The sequence below is a fragment of the Otolemur garnettii genome, unplaced genomic scaffold (genome assembly GCF_000181295.1).
Source record: "Otolemur garnettii isolate 467f Iridium unplaced genomic scaffold, OtoGar3 scaffold00123, whole genome shotgun sequence".
NCBI classification, from domain to species: domain Eukaryota; kingdom Metazoa; phylum Chordata; class Mammalia; order Primates; family Galagidae; genus Otolemur; species Otolemur garnettii.
This window is the reverse complement of record NW_003852518.1, coordinates 4,177,146-4,196,137: the sequence shown is the minus strand read 5'-3', so window position 1 is coordinate 4,196,137 and position 18,992 is coordinate 4,177,146. Positions and strand designations below refer to the sequence as shown.

General features: G+C 47.3%; 1 protein-coding gene across 6 annotated transcripts in view; it reads right to left on the bottom strand.

Moving 5' to 3' along the window:
- Positions 1-18,992, bottom strand: part of TNS3 (tensin 3) — a 311,621-nt gene that overhangs the window by 154,734 nt on the left and 137,895 nt on the right. For all 6 annotated transcript variants that reach the window (XM_023517874.1, XM_023517872.1, XM_023517873.1 and 3 more), the window contains 4 exons: positions 18,050-18,100; positions 16,005-16,127; positions 9,136-9,200; positions 5,738-5,821 (listed from right to left, as the gene is read on the bottom strand). In XM_023517874.1, coding sequence (XP_023373642.1) covers positions 5,738-5,821; positions 9,136-9,200; positions 16,005-16,127; positions 18,050-18,100 — 323 coding nt within the window. The remainder of the gene's footprint in view (positions 1-5,737; positions 5,822-9,135; positions 9,201-16,004; positions 16,128-18,049; positions 18,101-18,992) is intronic.

Below are 18,992 nucleotides of genomic sequence, written 5' to 3'. Positions count from 1 at the left end.
AAACATTACCCAAAACCTGGAAGAAGCCTGCTTATACAGTCCACCCTCTGGGAAAATGTTACAAAAGAGCCTTCACTTCAGCTTAAGTACAACTTAACGTGAGAAACGGGGCACTTCCTGTTTCCATCTTCCTGGCAGCAAACTGTTCTGTGCTGTCAGGAGAGCCACAGAGGCCTCACCCTCGTGGTTCGGCCCCGGTGGCTGGTGACCAGACCACAGCCGAGCCTCCAGATGGCTCCAAAGCCCTTCTCTGCCGGGAATTTTCTACCCTGACCATGAGACTTCCCGCCCTCTGTTCATTGTATGTAGATGGAGAAATAAGTGAATTTTCTATTTTTAATGACCTAAATTATATACATTGCAGATTGCATAGGTTCTCTCACTTCTTGGTTTTAAACAAAAGTGAGAAATCATAGTAGTTTGGATTGGGGGGCCTGAGTCACCCCATCTGGGGCAGCTCTTCCCTCCCTGTAGCACTGGGCAGCCCTGGACACTAGGAAATCTACCCGTCCTGCTTGCCCTGCCCCTTGCTGGCACAGTGACTCAGCCGTCTGCTCAGGTGGCTCTGCGTAACCACACGGGTGAGATGGTCATTTTCCCTGTGCACACTCTTTGTGCCCAATGTGCACCCAGACCCAAGCATCTGGGTGGAATCTGTGTGTATTTTACATTTTCAAGCAAACAGGGATGGTTCCGTGATGCTGGGCCCAGGGGGAGCCCGAAGGAGTTTGACTTCAGCTGAGCCCAGAGCTGCTGCAAAGGCCCATCAGGGTCCAACAACTTCCCCAGGAAACTGAGGCCTCTCCCTAACCCAGGTCTCGTCCTGCACTATGGTCATGAACCCTTCATTTCTACCCATGTGGCCTGGTTGTAATTGTTGTCTCTGTTACCAGAGAGGGCACAAGAAGTAATTTCTTATAGATGAGAACAGTTAAGGTGATAGCAGGATAATTCTGTTTGCCATAAACCCTGAAAGGAGGCCAACGTCCAGGGACACAGGCTTGGTTGTAGTCAGACAGGAAGGGAAAGAGGTCGTCTCCTGCCTGGGATCAGGACTCTGGAGCCTTGGGTCCCCCAAATTTACTCTCAACAGTCATCAGCCTCCCCATCAATCTACAAAGGCCTGCTCAGTTCACAGCTTAACCATCAGAAAAGAAATACTTTCAAAAATAACCGCTGGGCCCATAATTCTCTCTGTTCTTTCTAGAAAATGACTTTTTGTGAATTCTTATTTTCAGGTAAATGAAAAACATAAAACGTTGAGCTAGGTGCCACTTAATTCTTCCACCACATGCTTTGTTAATAAGAAAAACATTTTGTTAAAAAGAATACCATTCTAAGCCCCAAACAAACAGATGACCTATAAAACAAATAGCAGTGCCTTACACAAACAGCAAAGGTCTTCTCAAGTACAAGCTGTAGCTGCTGCTGTAGGTGGCAGACAGGTAACCAGCCACGTGCAAAGGTACTGAGTTTGTAGGGGACCACCTAGAGTCACCACCAGTACCAAGGAAAAGAAAATTCAGACCATGGATGAAAATAAGGGGAAACAGAAATAATGGGAAAGGATTTCACGAGTTTATCCAGTCAACTGTGGAAAGAATCGATTTTTGTGAACATGATTATTTACCAATGGTATTAAAGGTAGAGATGAATAAATGAATGAATGATAGAGCGTTCGACACCCTCTGAAGACCACCTCAAGAGACTTCATCAAAAATAAAATATTTCTACTTAGCAAACACAGATTAGAAGCCAGATATTTTACAAAAATAGCTTCGTTATTTTACCATTGCTATTTTTTCTTTCTTTTTGGGAAATAATCCCCTGACTTTCTAGGGATGATGTTTTCATTTCAAACTAGTAAGTTTTAAAAATCAAGGGATTGCTTTCAAGGTTCGAGGGAATGAACAAGGAGCACATGCTCGTCCGTGTTCCAAAGCAGGCTGGAACTCTCAGTCCTCTCTGGCATCACTTAGAACCCCTTACAAGAGCAAAAACCACTTGGAATTCCCATCAATCTCCCTCTACACCTATACACTTGGGTTGCACTGGACATAAGCTTACTTCTCTCTGGAAATGTAGATATATAAAACTCAGCACTCAAATGGCACTTTTCTCAGCAACAAGAGCCACTGTAACAGGGCATCCTTGCATATTTCACTGTAACTGGGCGTCTTTGCATATTTCTAGCATCCCTGGGGCGGGGTGGGGGGGGGGGAGTCAGCTGCAGGGCAGGGCCAGCACACACTGACACGGAAAGGGGAGCTCTGCCCTGCTGGTGAGAACATTTGGCTGTTCTCTGTTCCTCTGCCCTGCTGTTACTTAACATTTCTAGCACTCTCTCCCCTCGCATGTGTGGGGGAGAACAATGACACCTATCCTTTGGGACTGCTGCAAAGATGACCCAGTTGCATGGACGCAATGCTCAGAATAGAAAATAACACAGAAGTCACAGCGTCCACACTCCTCAGGGGGACACAGAAGTCACAATGTCCACACTCCCCAGGGGGACACAGAAGTCACAGCGTCCACACTCCCCAGGGGGACATAGAAGTCACAGCGTCCACACTCCCCAGGGGGACATAGAAGTCACAGCGTCCATACTCCCCAGGGGACACAGAAGTCACAGCATCCACACTCCCCAGGGGACACAGAAGTCACAGCGTCCACACTCCCCAGGGGGCACTGCTCTGCTGGAAGGGCCAGTTAGAGCTTTAGTTAGCTTTTGATATTTCTGTCATTTTTGGCCTGATTCTTGGGTGTTTAAAAGAACGCTTGAGAGATGCAAGGGGAGCAGGTGTGCAGATTATCAAAGGATGCGGCCACTTGGGGAGCGCAGCCTCTGTGGTGCCCCTGCCGCTGTGTTTCTCCTGAATGCCCTCCAGGCCACCTCTGACTATAGACGTGCACAAAGATGAGAGCGACTGTTCCTCAAGGAGCCACACACTCTGACCAGGCCTGGCTGTCTCCTTTAAGTCCCCAGCTCTGTGAGTGAGGCACTGACACCATGGCAGTGCCCCCTGGGGAGTGTGGACGCTGTGACTTCTGTGTCCCCCTGGAGAGTGTGGACACTGTGACTTCTATGTCCCCCTGGAGAGTGCGAATGCTGTGACTTCTATGTTTCTAGCTCTCAAGATGATTTCTAGGGTCCTAATTTCTGCACAGCAAGATGTTTGCTTGGTCTCTCTTCTCTTCACCGCAAAGGGACACCGCAGGTGCACAGAAGTCGTCAGGGGCAGTCTTGGGTGACTCCCACCTGGAACCTCCCAGGGTGACTTTTGCAGCTGACACTCAAGAGATGTCAGGTCTCCCAGAAAGAGCCAGCTACCTGCCTCTCTCCCCATTCACTCAAAGTCATGGGGCCAAGAAATGTGTCTGCCATCTTGATTCCTTCTCAGAAGAAAGGAAAAGTGGAAATGAAAGGGGAGGAGGTCAGTGACCTTAGTGATTTTAACACACCACTCTCCCCATGCTCATCAGCAGCAGAGACCACACCAGGACTTCTGTTTAATTACTCATCAAAGAGGAAGGCCTCCAAGTTGAGGGGCGGTCAGGGGCTCCTGAACACAGCAGCAGTAGTGAGCTCCGGGAGGAGGCCACACCAGGGTGAACTGGCTGCTTCTGGAGGGTTGTGGAAACAGGGAACTTACAACTGGGTGGGGCTGGCTTGACCCTGAGGGCTCAGCTTGCAGCTATTGAGTGTAACAAAGTAACAGAGACCTCACCTCCTATCAGACACGGTGAAGAGTTTTTGGGCCACAATTCCCTAGTTAATTCATCACCCTCAGGAGTGATTATTACAAGTTTGACTTTAATGATTTCTGAGCTCAGTCCCAAAATGGCCTGCAGGGCACCCACCCTGACCTGGGCATTCAGGATGGCAGAAGAGTTCCTATAGAAACAACGGTCGTTGCACATTCTTCAGTCCCTGACCATCTGGTCAGCATCTTAGAGGACAAGCACAGGGCAAGGTGACAGGAAAACAGCAAAGAGTGAGGACATTTACCTTATCTTGGGTACAAGGAAATTAACCTTGAAGTGCAAAACTGAATCACTCAATTACACTGTTAAAAATGCAAATGCCTCAGCTTCAACTATGCAGTGCCAGGACGGCCGCAGGAGAACCTTGGGCATGTGAAAATGAGGTGATTTGGGGCGGTGCCTGTGGCTCAGTGAGTAGGGCAACAACCCCATATACTGAGAGTGGGGGGTTTGAACTCGGCCCGGAAAAACTGCAACAACAACCAAAAAAAAAAAAAAAATAGCCGGGCATTCTGGTGGGCGCCTGTAGTCCCAGCTACTTGGAAGGCTGAGGCAAGAGAATCACCTAAGTTTAGGAGTTGGAGGTTGCTGTGAGCTGTGTGACGCCACAGCGCTCTCCCAAGGGCGATAAAGTGAGACTCTGTCTCTACCAAAAAAAATAAAATGCAGTGATTTCCTCCCTTCCCCCACCCCCACCCCCCAGTCTGTTAATGCTATTAACAAGCCACTGGTGCAGTGAGGAACAAGAACAGAAAGAAGGAACCAAGGGCAGCCAGGCTTCCTGAACGCAGGCTGAGCACTGTGCCAGGGGCAGTCCCTGCCCACGCCTCATCTTCCTTGGGGAAGGTTGTATGAATGTCACCATTCCGGAAACAGGTCAACAGAGAAATAACCCTTACTGGTTCAAAACTGAGCAAGTGGCTATTTAATATAATACTAATGAAATTCTGGGGTTTCTGTTAGGGACTTTCCTTCCATATGAAGCCTGTTGCTCAGAGCAGGGCACAGCCAGAAGCTTCCCCACTGCCCCAACTCTGCCCACCTCCTTCCTCCCACACACCCCATCCAGGTAGAAAAGACCTAGGGCCTTAGAAACCCCACACAAAAAGAGACGGTACCCCTGGCTGCCTACTGGTATCTGCTGACACAGAGAAGACAAAGGCACAAGCCTACAACTCTGGTGTCTTAAAGACTCAGAACCCTCTGGCAATCACCTTGGCAATTCTTGTATAAATTCCTGGCTGTTTGTTTTCAAATAAAAATGCAATGGAGCCAACTGCCTGGCTCCAAGTGTCACCTTCTCACTGCCCCTCACCCCACCGACCCTACTTGAGCTCTTGGCCTCATCCTGGGAGTGCCATCTCTTCCACAGCTGCTCCCTGACACACACGCTGAGCACCTTCCAGGGGTCACACTGCGCAGTGAAGGAGGGAGAGATGGGCAATGTGAGAGACAAGTACTCCTGCCTCTGGGAGCTGATGGGCTGCTACAAGGGTTGGCCAAATGAACCTGGTAATGTGTCTGTGTCAATAAAGTTTTACTGGAATGCAGCCACATTCACTGATGTCTGTATTGCCTATGAAAACAGCCAAGATAGAAACCATATGGCCTGCACCCTGCTCTAGTCCATCATCACACTACAAGTTCACTGACTCCCAGTCCAGCAGATTAAAAACAGTCCACAATAATAGAATCAAAACTCACTGCAAGAGAGGCAGACCCCAGCTGCTGAGGGCAAGGAGAGGGAGTCCTGGCCCACCTCTCCTAGCAAGGCAGCAGTGTGGGGGCTTCTGGACCCCATTCACCACAGTGGGGCTCATCTGCTCACCTCCAAGTGTGAAGAAGCTTCTCGTTCACATGACACAAGAATACCATTTGGAGGGCAGGTCAGAGGAGATGCCTCTTCTCTTTTCACATTTTTAAATATAAACCAGTCCACTCTTTTCACTCTGACTCTGGGGTGTATACATACCGTTTCTGAGATGGCTGCATTAAAGCTGAAACTTTGTCATCGTAAAACTTCTTCATTGCAAATCTGTCAAGGGCCTGGTCAGCACTGGGGAAGCAGAGCGAGAGAGACAGAAAGAGACATCATCAACCCAGTGGAGCTCCTTCTGTGTGGCTACATGACAGGGGACATTTGTCCCATGGCTGTTCCGAGTGACCAGCTCCCACAGGGGCTTCACCCTCTGGTTGCGCCTGTGCACACAGTCCACCCATCTCTCCTGAGACTCCATCTGCCCTGTAGGACTGTGTTCCGCTCAAAGTGGAAGCCACACCTACAGGGTACAGACTCTCTCCTCTGAAACACCAGCAGCTGATCTAAGGGCGGGACACCCAGAGGGGCCACACACCTGCCCCAGGGAGGAGAATCACTGGGGTTTCTCAGCAGACAGGCAGAAGGCCAGGATCTAAAACTGTCCCTGGCCAGCATGGCACCCCAACAAAGGAGGACAGAGTAGATGGGCTGTGCCTGAGATAAGAGGCCTCAAGGATGTGGGGAGCAAACCCAGGGCAGAACAGTTAGTGCACACCGCGCTACGTCCCAAGAAGTGTATCTGAAACACATGTGGGCTGGCCAGACACACTCGAGAGGTGCAGGTGCTGAGCCCAGAGGGACCTGGAAAGGCCCCTGAGGCCTCGGGTTGCAGTCACATTTTGAAGTAACCACCACAGAAGGCACCCAGCTTGCCAACAATGCACTGGATGTTACGCTCACACTCCACAGTGCCCACGTGGAGCTTCTCAGCAGAACTTTCCAGAAACCTCAGAGGATGTTCACAGGTTTTTTGGAGATGATTTCAGCACACACCATGGAATCTGAAAGCAATAAGTCTTAACAACTCAGCCTCACTTGCGCCAAACACTTCCTTCAAACTTGATAGAAGTGCAGGTCTGTTTCTTGGAAAATTGTGTATGTGTTCCTCCAAAAGCATGACCCCTACGTATATGAGAATTGTCAGTGTCGTAAGACCAGGAAAAAACATAGGAACAGGCAGAAGGAAAACGGAAAACACTGAAATTTAAGTTTAACCTAAAAAGGATAACTAGCTGCTGATGCCTGGCTGAGCATACGGCTCACTGCTGGAACTGTCACCAACAGAAGGTCCATTTAGGCAAAGGATATATCATCTGTTGATCAGATGTGTCTTTTATGCAGGAAAGTGTATTTAATAGCTACTCAGTGACTGTTAAGTAGTTATTTATCTTGAACTTGCTTGTTTATTAATTGGTCATAACACATTCTGGCCGATGTTATGCTCCACGTTGATATAACTACTAGTATCAACATTAGTGCTGGCTCGGTCTTTGTGAACGCTCATTATTTTTACTGTTCTTCCTTTGTGATTTTTAGTTTCTATCTTGTTCTGTTTGTGCAGTTTGTGGTAATGACCTTTAAACATGTGATTACTTCTGAAATATAACCTAAGAAGGAAAATTGCAGAAACGATCAAAGATGTACATACAATAATGTGTCCTTCCCAGCCAGCTTTGGAGTAGAGAATAAGCAGAAACAACTGAAATTCTCAGGAAAAACTAGAAGCAATCTGGGCAGGCAACAGATGCTTCAATATGTAATAGATCCACTGAAGGAAGGGCTGTGCCGCCCCTGGAATGGGGGGACACACAGAGGAAATGGTGCTGAAGTGGAAAGCAAGGTACAGCGTGTGGAGTCAGCTCGGTTAATTGAAAAGCACTTACCACTGTGAGTCACTTGAGCCAAAAACTTACTTAGTTCTACTAATCACAGCAGCTTTAATAACAGCAAATACCTGAGTACTGACGTTATTCTATGTGGGTCACTAGGGGAGTTTTGAGAAACACAAAATTTAAGAAACAGAAAATCTGTGTGGGCCCTCCCAGCAACACAGATAAGCCAGGCAAGCTGAAACTTGCACAGGTGAATCAGAAAGGATGCTGTGTTTCCTAGAAGTGAAATCATGGGCCGTAAGAGGTCCAACTTTCATAGTGACCTTCCATTGCAAGTGCTTTCAATGTAACAACACTCTGAGTGATGCAACTATCATCCCACTTTCCAGGTAAGGACACTGAGGCTTAAAGAAGTTCAGACAAACTGCCGGCCACCGGCAGCTGAGATACATACTGACTCTTCGCAGAAAAGAGTTTTTTAGAAAGAAACTCACAGATGTACTTTCAATGAATTAGGCTCTTACGCTGCATCTCCCCCCAAAATGCCAAGACCAGTAAGTGTGTAGACCCTCAATTCAGACAAAACTGCCTTGTTGGGGCAGAAATGCCCAGGGTGGTCTCTGTCCAAAACTAGCCGGGCTAAATTTAACCTCAACCAAATGTCTTTGGCATATTTGAGGGACGGATGTGAATGGGAATGTCAGTTTGTCTGGGACACACACAGATGATTATTCTCACCAAGAGGGGATCTGATTTTCACCCAGGGGTTGGGTTTCCTCTCTGGCAGGCACTAGCTCCCCAATTTGTTTCCAGAGAAAACATTCAGAAAGTCAAATTTCACTCCTTGGTGCTAGAAAGGAAAAGGTTTATCGGCTACTATGAATAGGCTTCTATATCCACGGAGTGGAGGCTCGGGCTTCACAAAGCGAGCATTGAGGAGCCGGAGCACACGCAGCACAAAACCCACAAAGAATGACATTTTCCAAAATGAGTTTCAGCATGAGCAGAGATCTGTGTTCTGGGAAGCCCGTCAGGGCACAACACGGCTGCCAGGTGCCAGAGGAGACAGCGCAGAGCTGAGGCCCTGTTGCTGTGCCTGGCTGTGGGGATCCCAGTGGCACCCTGAAAATCCCCACGGTGACTGCTGCACTTGTTGAGAATCAGCCCAGACCTGGCTTCCTGTTCACAGGCTGTGAGATGAATAGCACGCTGTCTGATCCCTCTGAGCCTCAGTTTCCTCATCTGTACAATGGGAACAATAATAACTGCCTTATGGGTTAGTGGGGGAAAATCAAGGAGAAAAGGAAAATACTCAGTGTGCTTCCCAGAGGGTCAATACAAGCAAAACACAGTGGCTGTCACCCTAATTATTCAAAAGGTATAAACTAATCCAGGGAGACAACTTTGTCTTTGCTTTCCATTGACAGTGTTCACCTCTGTTATTTCTACTTGACAACAACAGTGATCGCACCTATTTTTTTAATGTCTCATCATACACAGCTGCCAACCAGGAAAATGTCTTTTTCACAAGTGTAAACCCTTAAGTGGAAGCTGAATCTCCAGGCCTTGACCACCTCAGCACTGGGGTCAGGGGCCACGGGTTAGCCAAGGCCCCGCCATCCAGGACAACCCCAGGGAGACAGCAACCTGCCACAGGCGGTCTCAGGTGTCAACAGCCCAACGCAGCAGGCCGATGTTTCCAACTAGTCTCCAACCTACCTGGCCGAGACATTGGTGAAGTGCATATAGGACGATATGACCACTCCGATGCGTCCTGTCCCACCCTGCAGGAGACAAAAGAGGAGCTCATTGCCTCCAGCATCTGCACAGAGAAGTGATTAGAACAGGAAAACTCTCACCTTAGGACACAATGACAGAAAGCTGGCTTTTTTTCTTGAGATAGGGTCTCATTCCATTGCCCCAGCTAGAGCACCATAACATCATAGCTCACAGCAACCTCAAACTCCTGGGCTGAAGTGATCCTCCTGACTCAGCCTCTCAAGTAGCTGGGACAGGCACCTGCCACAATGCCCAGCTAGCTTTTCTATTTTTACTAGAGATGGGGTCTCGCTCTGGTTCGGGTTGGTCTCAAATTCCTGAGCTGAATGGATCTTCCTACCTTGGCCTCCCAGAGTGGAAGGATTATGGGGGTGAGCCATGGCGCCCATTCAGAAAGCTGGCTCTAAAGGTTAGACTAGTGCTACCCCCTCCTCTGACCCAGCTTCCCTGTTCTGGGACAGTCACCATCCAACACAACAGAAGCCTCTGCTGGGGGACCCACGTGCCAGGTTCCAACAGCAAATGTGAGCGCCGACTGCAAGTCCTGGAGGGCAGATAGACACAGCAAGGCCCGCATTTCACCCAATTAGGCAGGAAGCCATTGTGCCAGAAACTGCAGCAATTAGCATGACTTAATTACCCAGGTGAGGGGCAGTGAATGCCAGCTCAGGATTGCACACAGCCCTCCCTGGTGACACACAGGACGCCAATGTCCCAGGCAGGTGTTCTGGGAAAGGAATCACTCAAACCGCAACCCCAGACACCCAAAGCCAAGCCCCACAGGAGGCCAATGACACCACCAGGAGAAGGGGAAGCTATGTGTCAGGCCACCCTCAAACCAAACCACAGAGTGACACCTTCTAGATGACACTGTGACCTAGAACACCAAGCAGCAAACCACAGCCTGCCATACAGACCACTACCTCATTTCCTACAACCTACAACCTAAGAATCATTTTTATATTTTTAAATAATTTAAGAAAAAAATAAGATCCAATTGCAGATGAACGTCAAATTCCAGAGTTCATACATCAGGTGTGACTAGACCACAGCCATCCATCCCTACTTGTTCACACATCCCAGGGCAGGTGCCACCCACACTACAGGGACAGGATTCAGTAGATGCAGCAAGACCACGCAGCTGCAAAGTGTAAAATACTAGATGTTTGAAAACATCTGCCAACTCCTGATTCAGAATGACATAAAGCCAAACAGCAGGGTCCCTTACAGGTAGCATTCTATAACTTCTTGAAAAGGAAAAAATTCAAACCAAAATTCTGATAAACCCAGAATCACACGAGTGTCAGCCAGAAGCATTCCTCTGTCTGGTAAAAGTTAAGAGCATGCTTTATAGATATTCCATGTAAGCACTCAACAAACCCTTTATACCTAAATCCTGGCAAGTGCGGCTCTGAGTATGCTGCTTGCATAAAACTATATTGTACAGAAATCCACTTACAAGGAAACAGCAACATCTCGGCCAAACAGGCACACAGGGAGGGTGACAGCGTTCACCCGTGACATCAATAACCTCTGAGGCACTAAGTATGGATGTATAAATCCAGTATTAATAGAGCTGAAGGGAGAGATAATAACGCAGTAACAGCACGGACTTCAAACCCAGGTTTCAGCAATGGACAGAACACACTGACAGAACATCAGTAAGAAAACAGTGCACTGCCCAGGCACAGTGGCTCACACCTGTAATCCTAGCACTCTGGGAGGCCAAGGCAGGAGGATCCCTTGAGTCAGGAGTTTGAGACCAGCCTGAGCAAGGGTGAGATGTCATTTCTAATAAAAATAGAAAAATTAGCCAGGTGTCCTGGCAGGCACCTGTAGCCCCAAGTACTTAAGAGGCTAAAGCAGGACTATCACTTGATCCCAGGAGTTTAGGTTGCAGTGAGTAAGGCTGACACCATGGCACTCTAGCCTGGGTAACTGAGTGGCACACTGTCTTAAAAATAAAAGAAGAAGAACAAAGAAAACACTGAACTCCAAATACACTGTATGAGCCTAACACGAAACATTTGGTTCACAAGCTGCAGAAGCACCTTCTTCTCAAGCGTGTACACACAGCCTCTCAGTCACAGCTCACACGTTAGGTCACAAAACAAGTCTTAACAAATTTAAGGAGATGGAAATCATACCATGTACCTTTTCTGACCACAATGGTATGAAACTATAAATCAATAACTGGAGGAATCTTGGAAAACTGACAAGTACGTGGAAATTAAACAACATTCCTGAACAACCCCTAGTTAAAGAAGAAATCAAAAGAGAAATGCAGAAACATCTTCAGGCAAACAGAATCAGAAATATACACATCAGACTTACAGGGAGCAGCAAAAGTAGTTCTAAGAAGGACGTGGATAGCACTAACGCCTGCGTCAGAAAAGCAGCAGCTCCCAAACAGAAAACCTAATGTTGCCCCTCAAGGAACCAGAAAAGGGGCTCAGCGCCTGTGGCTCAAGTGGCTAAGGTACCAGCCACATATACCTAAGGTAGTGGGTTCAAATCCAGCCCAGCCCACCCAACAACAATGACGGCTGCAACCAAAAAATAGCCGGGCGTTGTGGGCACCTGTGTTCCCAGCTACTTGGGAGGCTGAGGTAGGAGACTCGCTTGAGCCCAGGAGTTGGAGGTTGCTGTGAGCTGTGATGCCACAGCACTCTAGTCAGGGGGATAGCTTGAGGCTCTGTCTCAAAAAAAAAAAAAAAAAAGGAACCAGAAAAAGAACTAAACCCAAAATTAGTAGTAAGAAGAAAAAAACAAAGATCAAAGCAGAAACAAACGAAATAGAGACTAGAAAAGATCAACAAAACTGAGGGTAGGTTTTCTGGAAAGATCTTTAGACAGACTAACATGAAAAGAAAGAAGAGTCATATAAAATCAGATTAAAGAGAAGTCATGGTAAGCGATGCCAAAGAAATACAAAGGATCACAAGGGACGGCTGTGACAATGATATGCCAATAAATTAGATACCCTAAAAAAAGCAAATAAATTCCTAGGCACATAACCACTTGCTAAGACAGAATCCTAAAGAAATAGAAAATATTAACTTCCTAGCACTCTAGGAGGCCAAGGTGGGCGGACTGCCTGAGCTCATGAGTTCAAGACCAGCCTAAGCAAAAGCCAGATCCCATCTCTAAAAATAGCCAGGTGTTGTGGCGGGCGGCTGTCATACCAGCTACTTAGGAGGCTGAGGCAAGACAATCACTTGAGCCCAAGAGTTTGAGGCTGCTGTGAGCTGTGACACCACAGCACTCTACCAGGGGCAGCAAAGTAACATTCTGTCTCAAAAAAAAAAAAAAGAAAGAAAACATGAATAGACCAATAACAAGTGAGGAAACTGAATCAATAATAACTCTCCCATCAAGGAGAAGCACAGGACCTGATGGCTCCACTGGTGTGATTCTACCAAATATTTAAGGAAAAATGACATCAGTCCTTCTCAAAAACCCTTCTCAAACTCTGCTGCGGGGTGAATATTTACCTTTTCCAAATATGTTGAAATTTAATCCACAATGTGGTGGTTTCAAAATGGGGCCTTTTTTTCTTTGTGACAGAGTCTCACTCTGTCACCCTGGGTAGAGTGCCATGGTATCACAGCTCACTGTAACTCTTGGGCTCAAGTGATTCTCTTGCCTCAGTCTTCCAAATAGCTGGGACTGTAGGTGCCTGCCACCACGCCTGGATAGTTTTCCTATTTCTAGTACAGACAAAGCCTCGCTCTTACTCAAGCTGGTCTGGAAAACTCTGGAGCTCAAGCTATGCACCTGCCTTGCCTCCCAAGACTGCTAGGATTACAGGTGTGAGCCACTGTGCTCAGCCAGAGGTTGGGACTTTAAAAGATGACTAGGGCAGAACTAAGTCCTTAAGATGGGAGTGGGACTGGTGGCTTTATAAGAGGTGAAGAGAGACCTGAGCTAGCACATTCAGCCTCCTCACCGTGTATTACCTTAGGACTCTGTAGAGTGTCCCCACCGGCAGAAGGGCCCTCACCAGAGGCTGCCCCTGGACCTTGAACTTCTCACCCTCTGTAAGTGGGGTGAGAAATTCCCCTCCTTTAGAAATTAATTACCCAGTTTCATGCAGAATAGAACCTCTATAAGTTTCCCTTCCAAGGGACCGTAATGAACTGGCCCACATATGGAGCGGGCAACATAAGGAACTAGGCCTACTCTACTGACAACATACATGAGACATGTTGGGGTTATGAAAACTGGATCAGTGTAGGGAGGTGGTCAGTGTAGGGAGGTGGTCAACTACAGGAGATTCTGCTATATTCTGTTACAAGCAACAGAGAACAGACTAAGACAACTCCCCACAAAAACTGACAAGAAGGAAATACTTCCAAAGTCATTTTACAAGGCCAGCACTAACCTGATATGACGTCTTTCTTAAAAGATCCAGATCAGGGCGGCACCTGCGGCTCAAAGGAGTAGGGCACTGGCCCCATATGCCAGAGGTGGCAGGTTCAAACCCAGCCCGGGCCAAAAAAAAAAGATTCAGATCCTGAGTCTTTCAGGTTTTACAGGCCACCAGGTCTTGCTGCAAATACTCAAACCTCCTATTTCAGTGTGTGCGGGAGCAGCCAGGGACGTATGTAAACAAACAGGGAAGCTGAGTTCCAACCAAACTCTATGCTCGTACGCTGACATTTCTACTTTATATGATTTTCCCATACATGCAACTCAGCTCACAGGTCGTAGGAAAACAGGTAGTGGGTAAAACTGGCTGGTGGGCATTTGTGTTTTAGTGTAAACAACATTCTTTTAGACTTGAATAGTTTGGAGCTGGACTCTTAAAAATCACAGAGTCACTTGTACAATTAGCTGTGAATATTCTTCAGCAAACAAAAGCTGTAGTGTAGATGAAATTTCTCAAAAGGACCACACAGGCTATTTCTGCTAAGTCAGTAACCAGGGGGTGGGTGGGTTAGAGGAACAGGACACACCTACATGAACACGACCCTTCACGTCACACGGGGGTTGTGGGCACCTGGCAGGACTGACCCGCCCTGCTCCTGCCCAGGCTGAGACAGGCCCAGCTATGTGAGGAATTCCCGGCATGTGTGGAAGAAACGCATGTTCTGCAAAGCAGGCAGATTTCGGCAAATGTCAGCGATTTCACCCCCACAGTGGTGATGATGAACTTCTGCTAATGTCCACATCAGCAATTTCAAATACAAAGAGGGCTTATCCCTCATGGCACGTTTTCTAAGCATTTGAAAAATGGTTTTACGTGACACCAGAGCAGGGCGAGGGAAGCGCAAATCACTTCAGAGAAGTTTCAACACGTTCCTGGGGGATTCCACTAACAAGCTTTATCCGGAGAGCCGGAGTGGCCTAAGTAAAGGATGCGGTTTAGAAATTTAGGTGATGATTACATCACTGGGACCTATGGGTTTTAAATAATTTCTAATTTCTTTCAATTTCATTAAAAAAACTGAACAAGAGGAAATGGACCGCCAAGGGTGGTACTTTTCAAGTCCAGCGTCCTTTGAGGGCACCGCTGCAGCAGGGCTGGGAGAGCTCTGCACCTGCGTCTCACGAGCGCCCAGGGGCTGCATCACTGGTTTGTGAAGTGACCTTGGACAACGGCGACCCATCAGCACTGGGCACTCTGTGCCAAAATCATCAGGTCAAGCCTGAAGAGCTTAGTTTGTTTTAAGTTGTAGGAATTGTATTTGTTAAAAAGTCTCTTACTCTCTTTCTAAATTTAGTTTGCACTAAAACACAAATCTGGGCAGAGGCTCCTTATTTAATACAATAGCAGGGAAAGGTCAGGCTGACACGGGCAATTTGGTAAGCGTCCTAATGGATGTATCTGTCTAGTGGGGGGAAACATGTTCAAGACAGTTTGACAAAACAGCACAGAAACAAATGACACCTGCGTGCACCTGCTGGAGCAAATACCAGGACCCACAGAGAAGTTTCTTTTCAGCTGAATTCCAGAAGACAATGATTTCTCTGCAGCTTTTAAATGTGAAAGACAACCTGGGGAAAGGGCACTTTTGCCATGAAATGTCCACATTCCTAGATGTTGGGATGGTCCCAAGAAGGTGGTGTCAAACATAACAAAATTGTGGGCTGCCCCCTGACGGATGGCGACCCTGCTCACTGGCAATGCTCCTCAAAGGATTCCTCGAGGAGTCTGGGATAAGCTGTTCTCCTGTGACAAAGGCCTCCTGGAAGGAGGCAGCCTTTCAACACCAGTCTCCTCTGAGGACTCAGGGGCAGCACAGGGCATTAAAGGGAGAGATCGCAGGAGGGCAAAGGAGGAAACACGAAGATGGCCCGCTGACCACACAGCTGGGCCACTGGTCGCCCTGTAAGGATGCACAGGAAAGACCAATGCTCACTGCACGAGCATCAGCGTCACCACGAGTCCATCAACAGATTACCAGCCTCAGACAGCACAGCCAGGCTGGTGCCATCCATTCAAAAAGTGACTTTCTCTTTTGAAAAAAGTCTTTCCACAAGAAATAAAAATGAATACGAGCAAAAGGATTTGCTTTCATTACCATCTGATGTTAGTTTCAAAATCTACAGACACTCATTCAAGGAACCCAATCCTATAAATTCTAAAGCCAAACTGGGGGACGTCCGGTAACTCTGTCTGCTTGTCTGTTTTTAAGGGCAAGTAGGAAAACCCACTTGAACCCACTGAGAACACATCACACTAGCCAGAAGGTATTGTGGAGACCAGGCCAGCCAGCTGCTCACAGGACTAGCACTGGGCTCCATCTCATTGCCCTCGTTTCCCAGGACCCTGGACCCCAAGTGCCTAGGAGGCGGGCACTCACCCTGCAGTGGATGACCACCACGTGCTGGGGGTCGCTGTTCAGCCAGGACTCCTGTGCCTTGCAGATGGTGCACATCTTATCCAGGGGCGGCGCGTGCAGCTCCGGCCAGCCCACGTCCATGATCTGCAAGGGGAGAGGCAAGCCTTAGTTCCCGGTTCCCGAAGCCCTCTGGGCCATCTCATGATGACCTCACTCATTATCAATACTTTTACTGAGGAACAGAGAACCATACAGCGTGAGTCTCTTCTGCCACTCTGTGAGCAGCACGGCCAGCCCCTTCACTGAACAGAAAAGAATACAGTGGTATGCCGTCCACACAGGACACCTCTTCTTCCAAGGGCTCACAGGCTCCATTGCAGCTGGAGTGATGAGTCTAGAAAGGTCTCTGGAGAGTTGCTGATGGTGCAGGACTGTGTGGGGAGGGGAAGCCCAGAGAGATCTGAGACGGGACTCTTTGCTGCAGCCCAAATCTGTCTGCTCAGGCTAAAAATCAAAGTCTGGGGAACAGCTGGCCATTCCCCCATACGCTGTGCAGATGACACCTTCAAGACAAAGACAGCAAACTCCTTAAAAGACAGGACTGTGCCTTTGAAGGAGGAAGCACCTTCAAACCTCGATTCAGTTTGCTGCATAAAGAGAAGAAACCCCTGTCACGTGATCAGGCCGTGCCGGCTCTGTGCACAGGGACAGCAGCTCCAAGCGTCTCATCCAGGGTGTCACAGGGGCCATGCAGTGGGCTTTCTTTCCTTTTATTTCCTTTTTCTAAGTGGAGAAGATTCAGAGGTCCTCTCATTATTAAGGTCGTAGACATAGGGTAAAATGAGTGGAAATCTCAGAAAATTGCCAGGAAATAGGAAGTCACTAAAATGCACCCCGACCTCAGCAAGCACGGACAACCACCGTAACATTGCGACACGACTCTGCAGGCTCCTATGTCTATTTAGCATAACTGAGATACTATTATACATAAATTCTATGTTCCTTTTTTTTTTTTTTTTTTTTTTGAGACAGGGTCTTACTTTGTCACCTTGGTAAAGTGCTGTGGCATTGGCTCACAGTAACCTTAAACTCTTGGACTTAAGAGATTCTTTTGCCTCAGCCTCCCAAGTACCCAGTGGTTGGGACTACTGGCACCAGCCACACACCTGGCTATTTTTAGAGACAAGGTCTAGCTCTTGCTAGAAAGGCATGTCTGGCTCAGGCTCCTCTCGAACCATGAGCTCAGGCAATCCACCCACCTTGGCCTCCCAAGTGCTGGGATTACAGGTGCGAGCCACAGCGCCTGGCCATGAATTCTATATTCTACTTTTTTAACTAGCATTAAATAGGTAATTTACCATATTACTTTTCTTTTACTCTATGGCTGCAAAATATTCCAGTGTACAAAATATACACATCTATATATCATAACTTATGCTTGTACAATCTTCAAAATGATCTCCCAAATTTTGCTACTGGAAATTATCATGGAAGGAGTGACACCCTGGACGAGATGCTTGGATGGTTGTGACTACACGAGGTAGCAGGACAGAGACCCTGTGGTTTGGGGGTGTTCTGTGTCTGGGTCATGGTGGTTACACAACTCTCCACACAAGATGAAGTGGCTGAGACACACACTACACGAGGTAGCAGGACAGAGACCCTGTGGTTTGGGGGTGTTCTGTGTCTGGGTCATGGTGGTTACACAACTCTCCACACAAGATGAAGTGGCTGAGACACACACACACACACACACACACACACAGAGAAGCACGAGGTCCATGGACCGTAACAATTTCCTGGCATAGGTATTTTACTATTAGTTAACAAAACGTTAACCTTTGGGGGAGCTGGGGGAGGAATACATGAAATCTCTGCATTGTTCTGGCAACTCCCTATGAATTTATAATTATTTGAAGCTAAAAAAAAGTGTTCATGTAAGAAAATAACAAATGGATATGAATAATTCCTAATACCCTTTATGGAGAGTAGTAAACTACTTTGGCACACACAGAGTATTGCTTACATTTAACAAAATTCGGAATATTAAGGGGTAAAGTCCATACCTTTGGGTTAAGCTTTGCAAGGTCATATCTCTTCTCTGAAAGGTTTAACACCTACAAAGAAGGGAGAAAAAGTTTTTAGACAAATCATCAACATGAGAGCTGAAATGAGAAAGTACAACTCCATATTTATAAACTATTTACTGTCAAGGTCTGGGCTGTGGTAAAGATTGAAAAACGCAGACAGATGCATCCACACAGAACAAAAATCAAAATCAGGAAAGATAAAGGTGGCATCCTGAATTCTTCATACACAAACTCTACATAAATTCCATATAACTAGCATTAAAACAGACAAGATACCATCTTACTATTCTTTATTCTGATGACTTTCTGTTATTCTTAAATTCTAACGTACAAAATATAGAGAGTGCCAAAAATAGGTATGCACATTTTAAGAAAGGAAAGAAGGGAATCAAAATTGCAATACTCACATCATGTTTGACTTTCGCACTTACAAGAAATATAAGGTACCACACACAAGATAACAAATGTTACTACTTTATGTTGAGTATCACAATTTTAATACAGTTTTTTCCTTTCTTAAAATGTGTACACATTTGCTAGTCCCCTATGTATACACATGTATATATGCATGCACACACACAGACACACACCCCCATACTTTCCATGGTCTTATTCCTAGAAAGTACATCTGTGCTGAGGACAAGAAGGACACCTGCCTGAGATAGACTCAGGAGGTGCACCTGCCGGGGACTCAGGAGGCACACCTACAGGGGACACAGGAGGCACACCTGCCAGGGACTCAGGCGGCACACCTGCCTGAGATAGACTCAGGAGGTGCACCTGCCGGGGACTCAGGAGGTGCACCTGCTGGGGACTCAGGAGGTGCACCTGCTGGGGACTCAGGAGGCACACCTGCCGGGGACTCAGGAGGCACACCTGCAGAGGACTCAGGAGGCACACCTGCAGGGGACACAAGAGG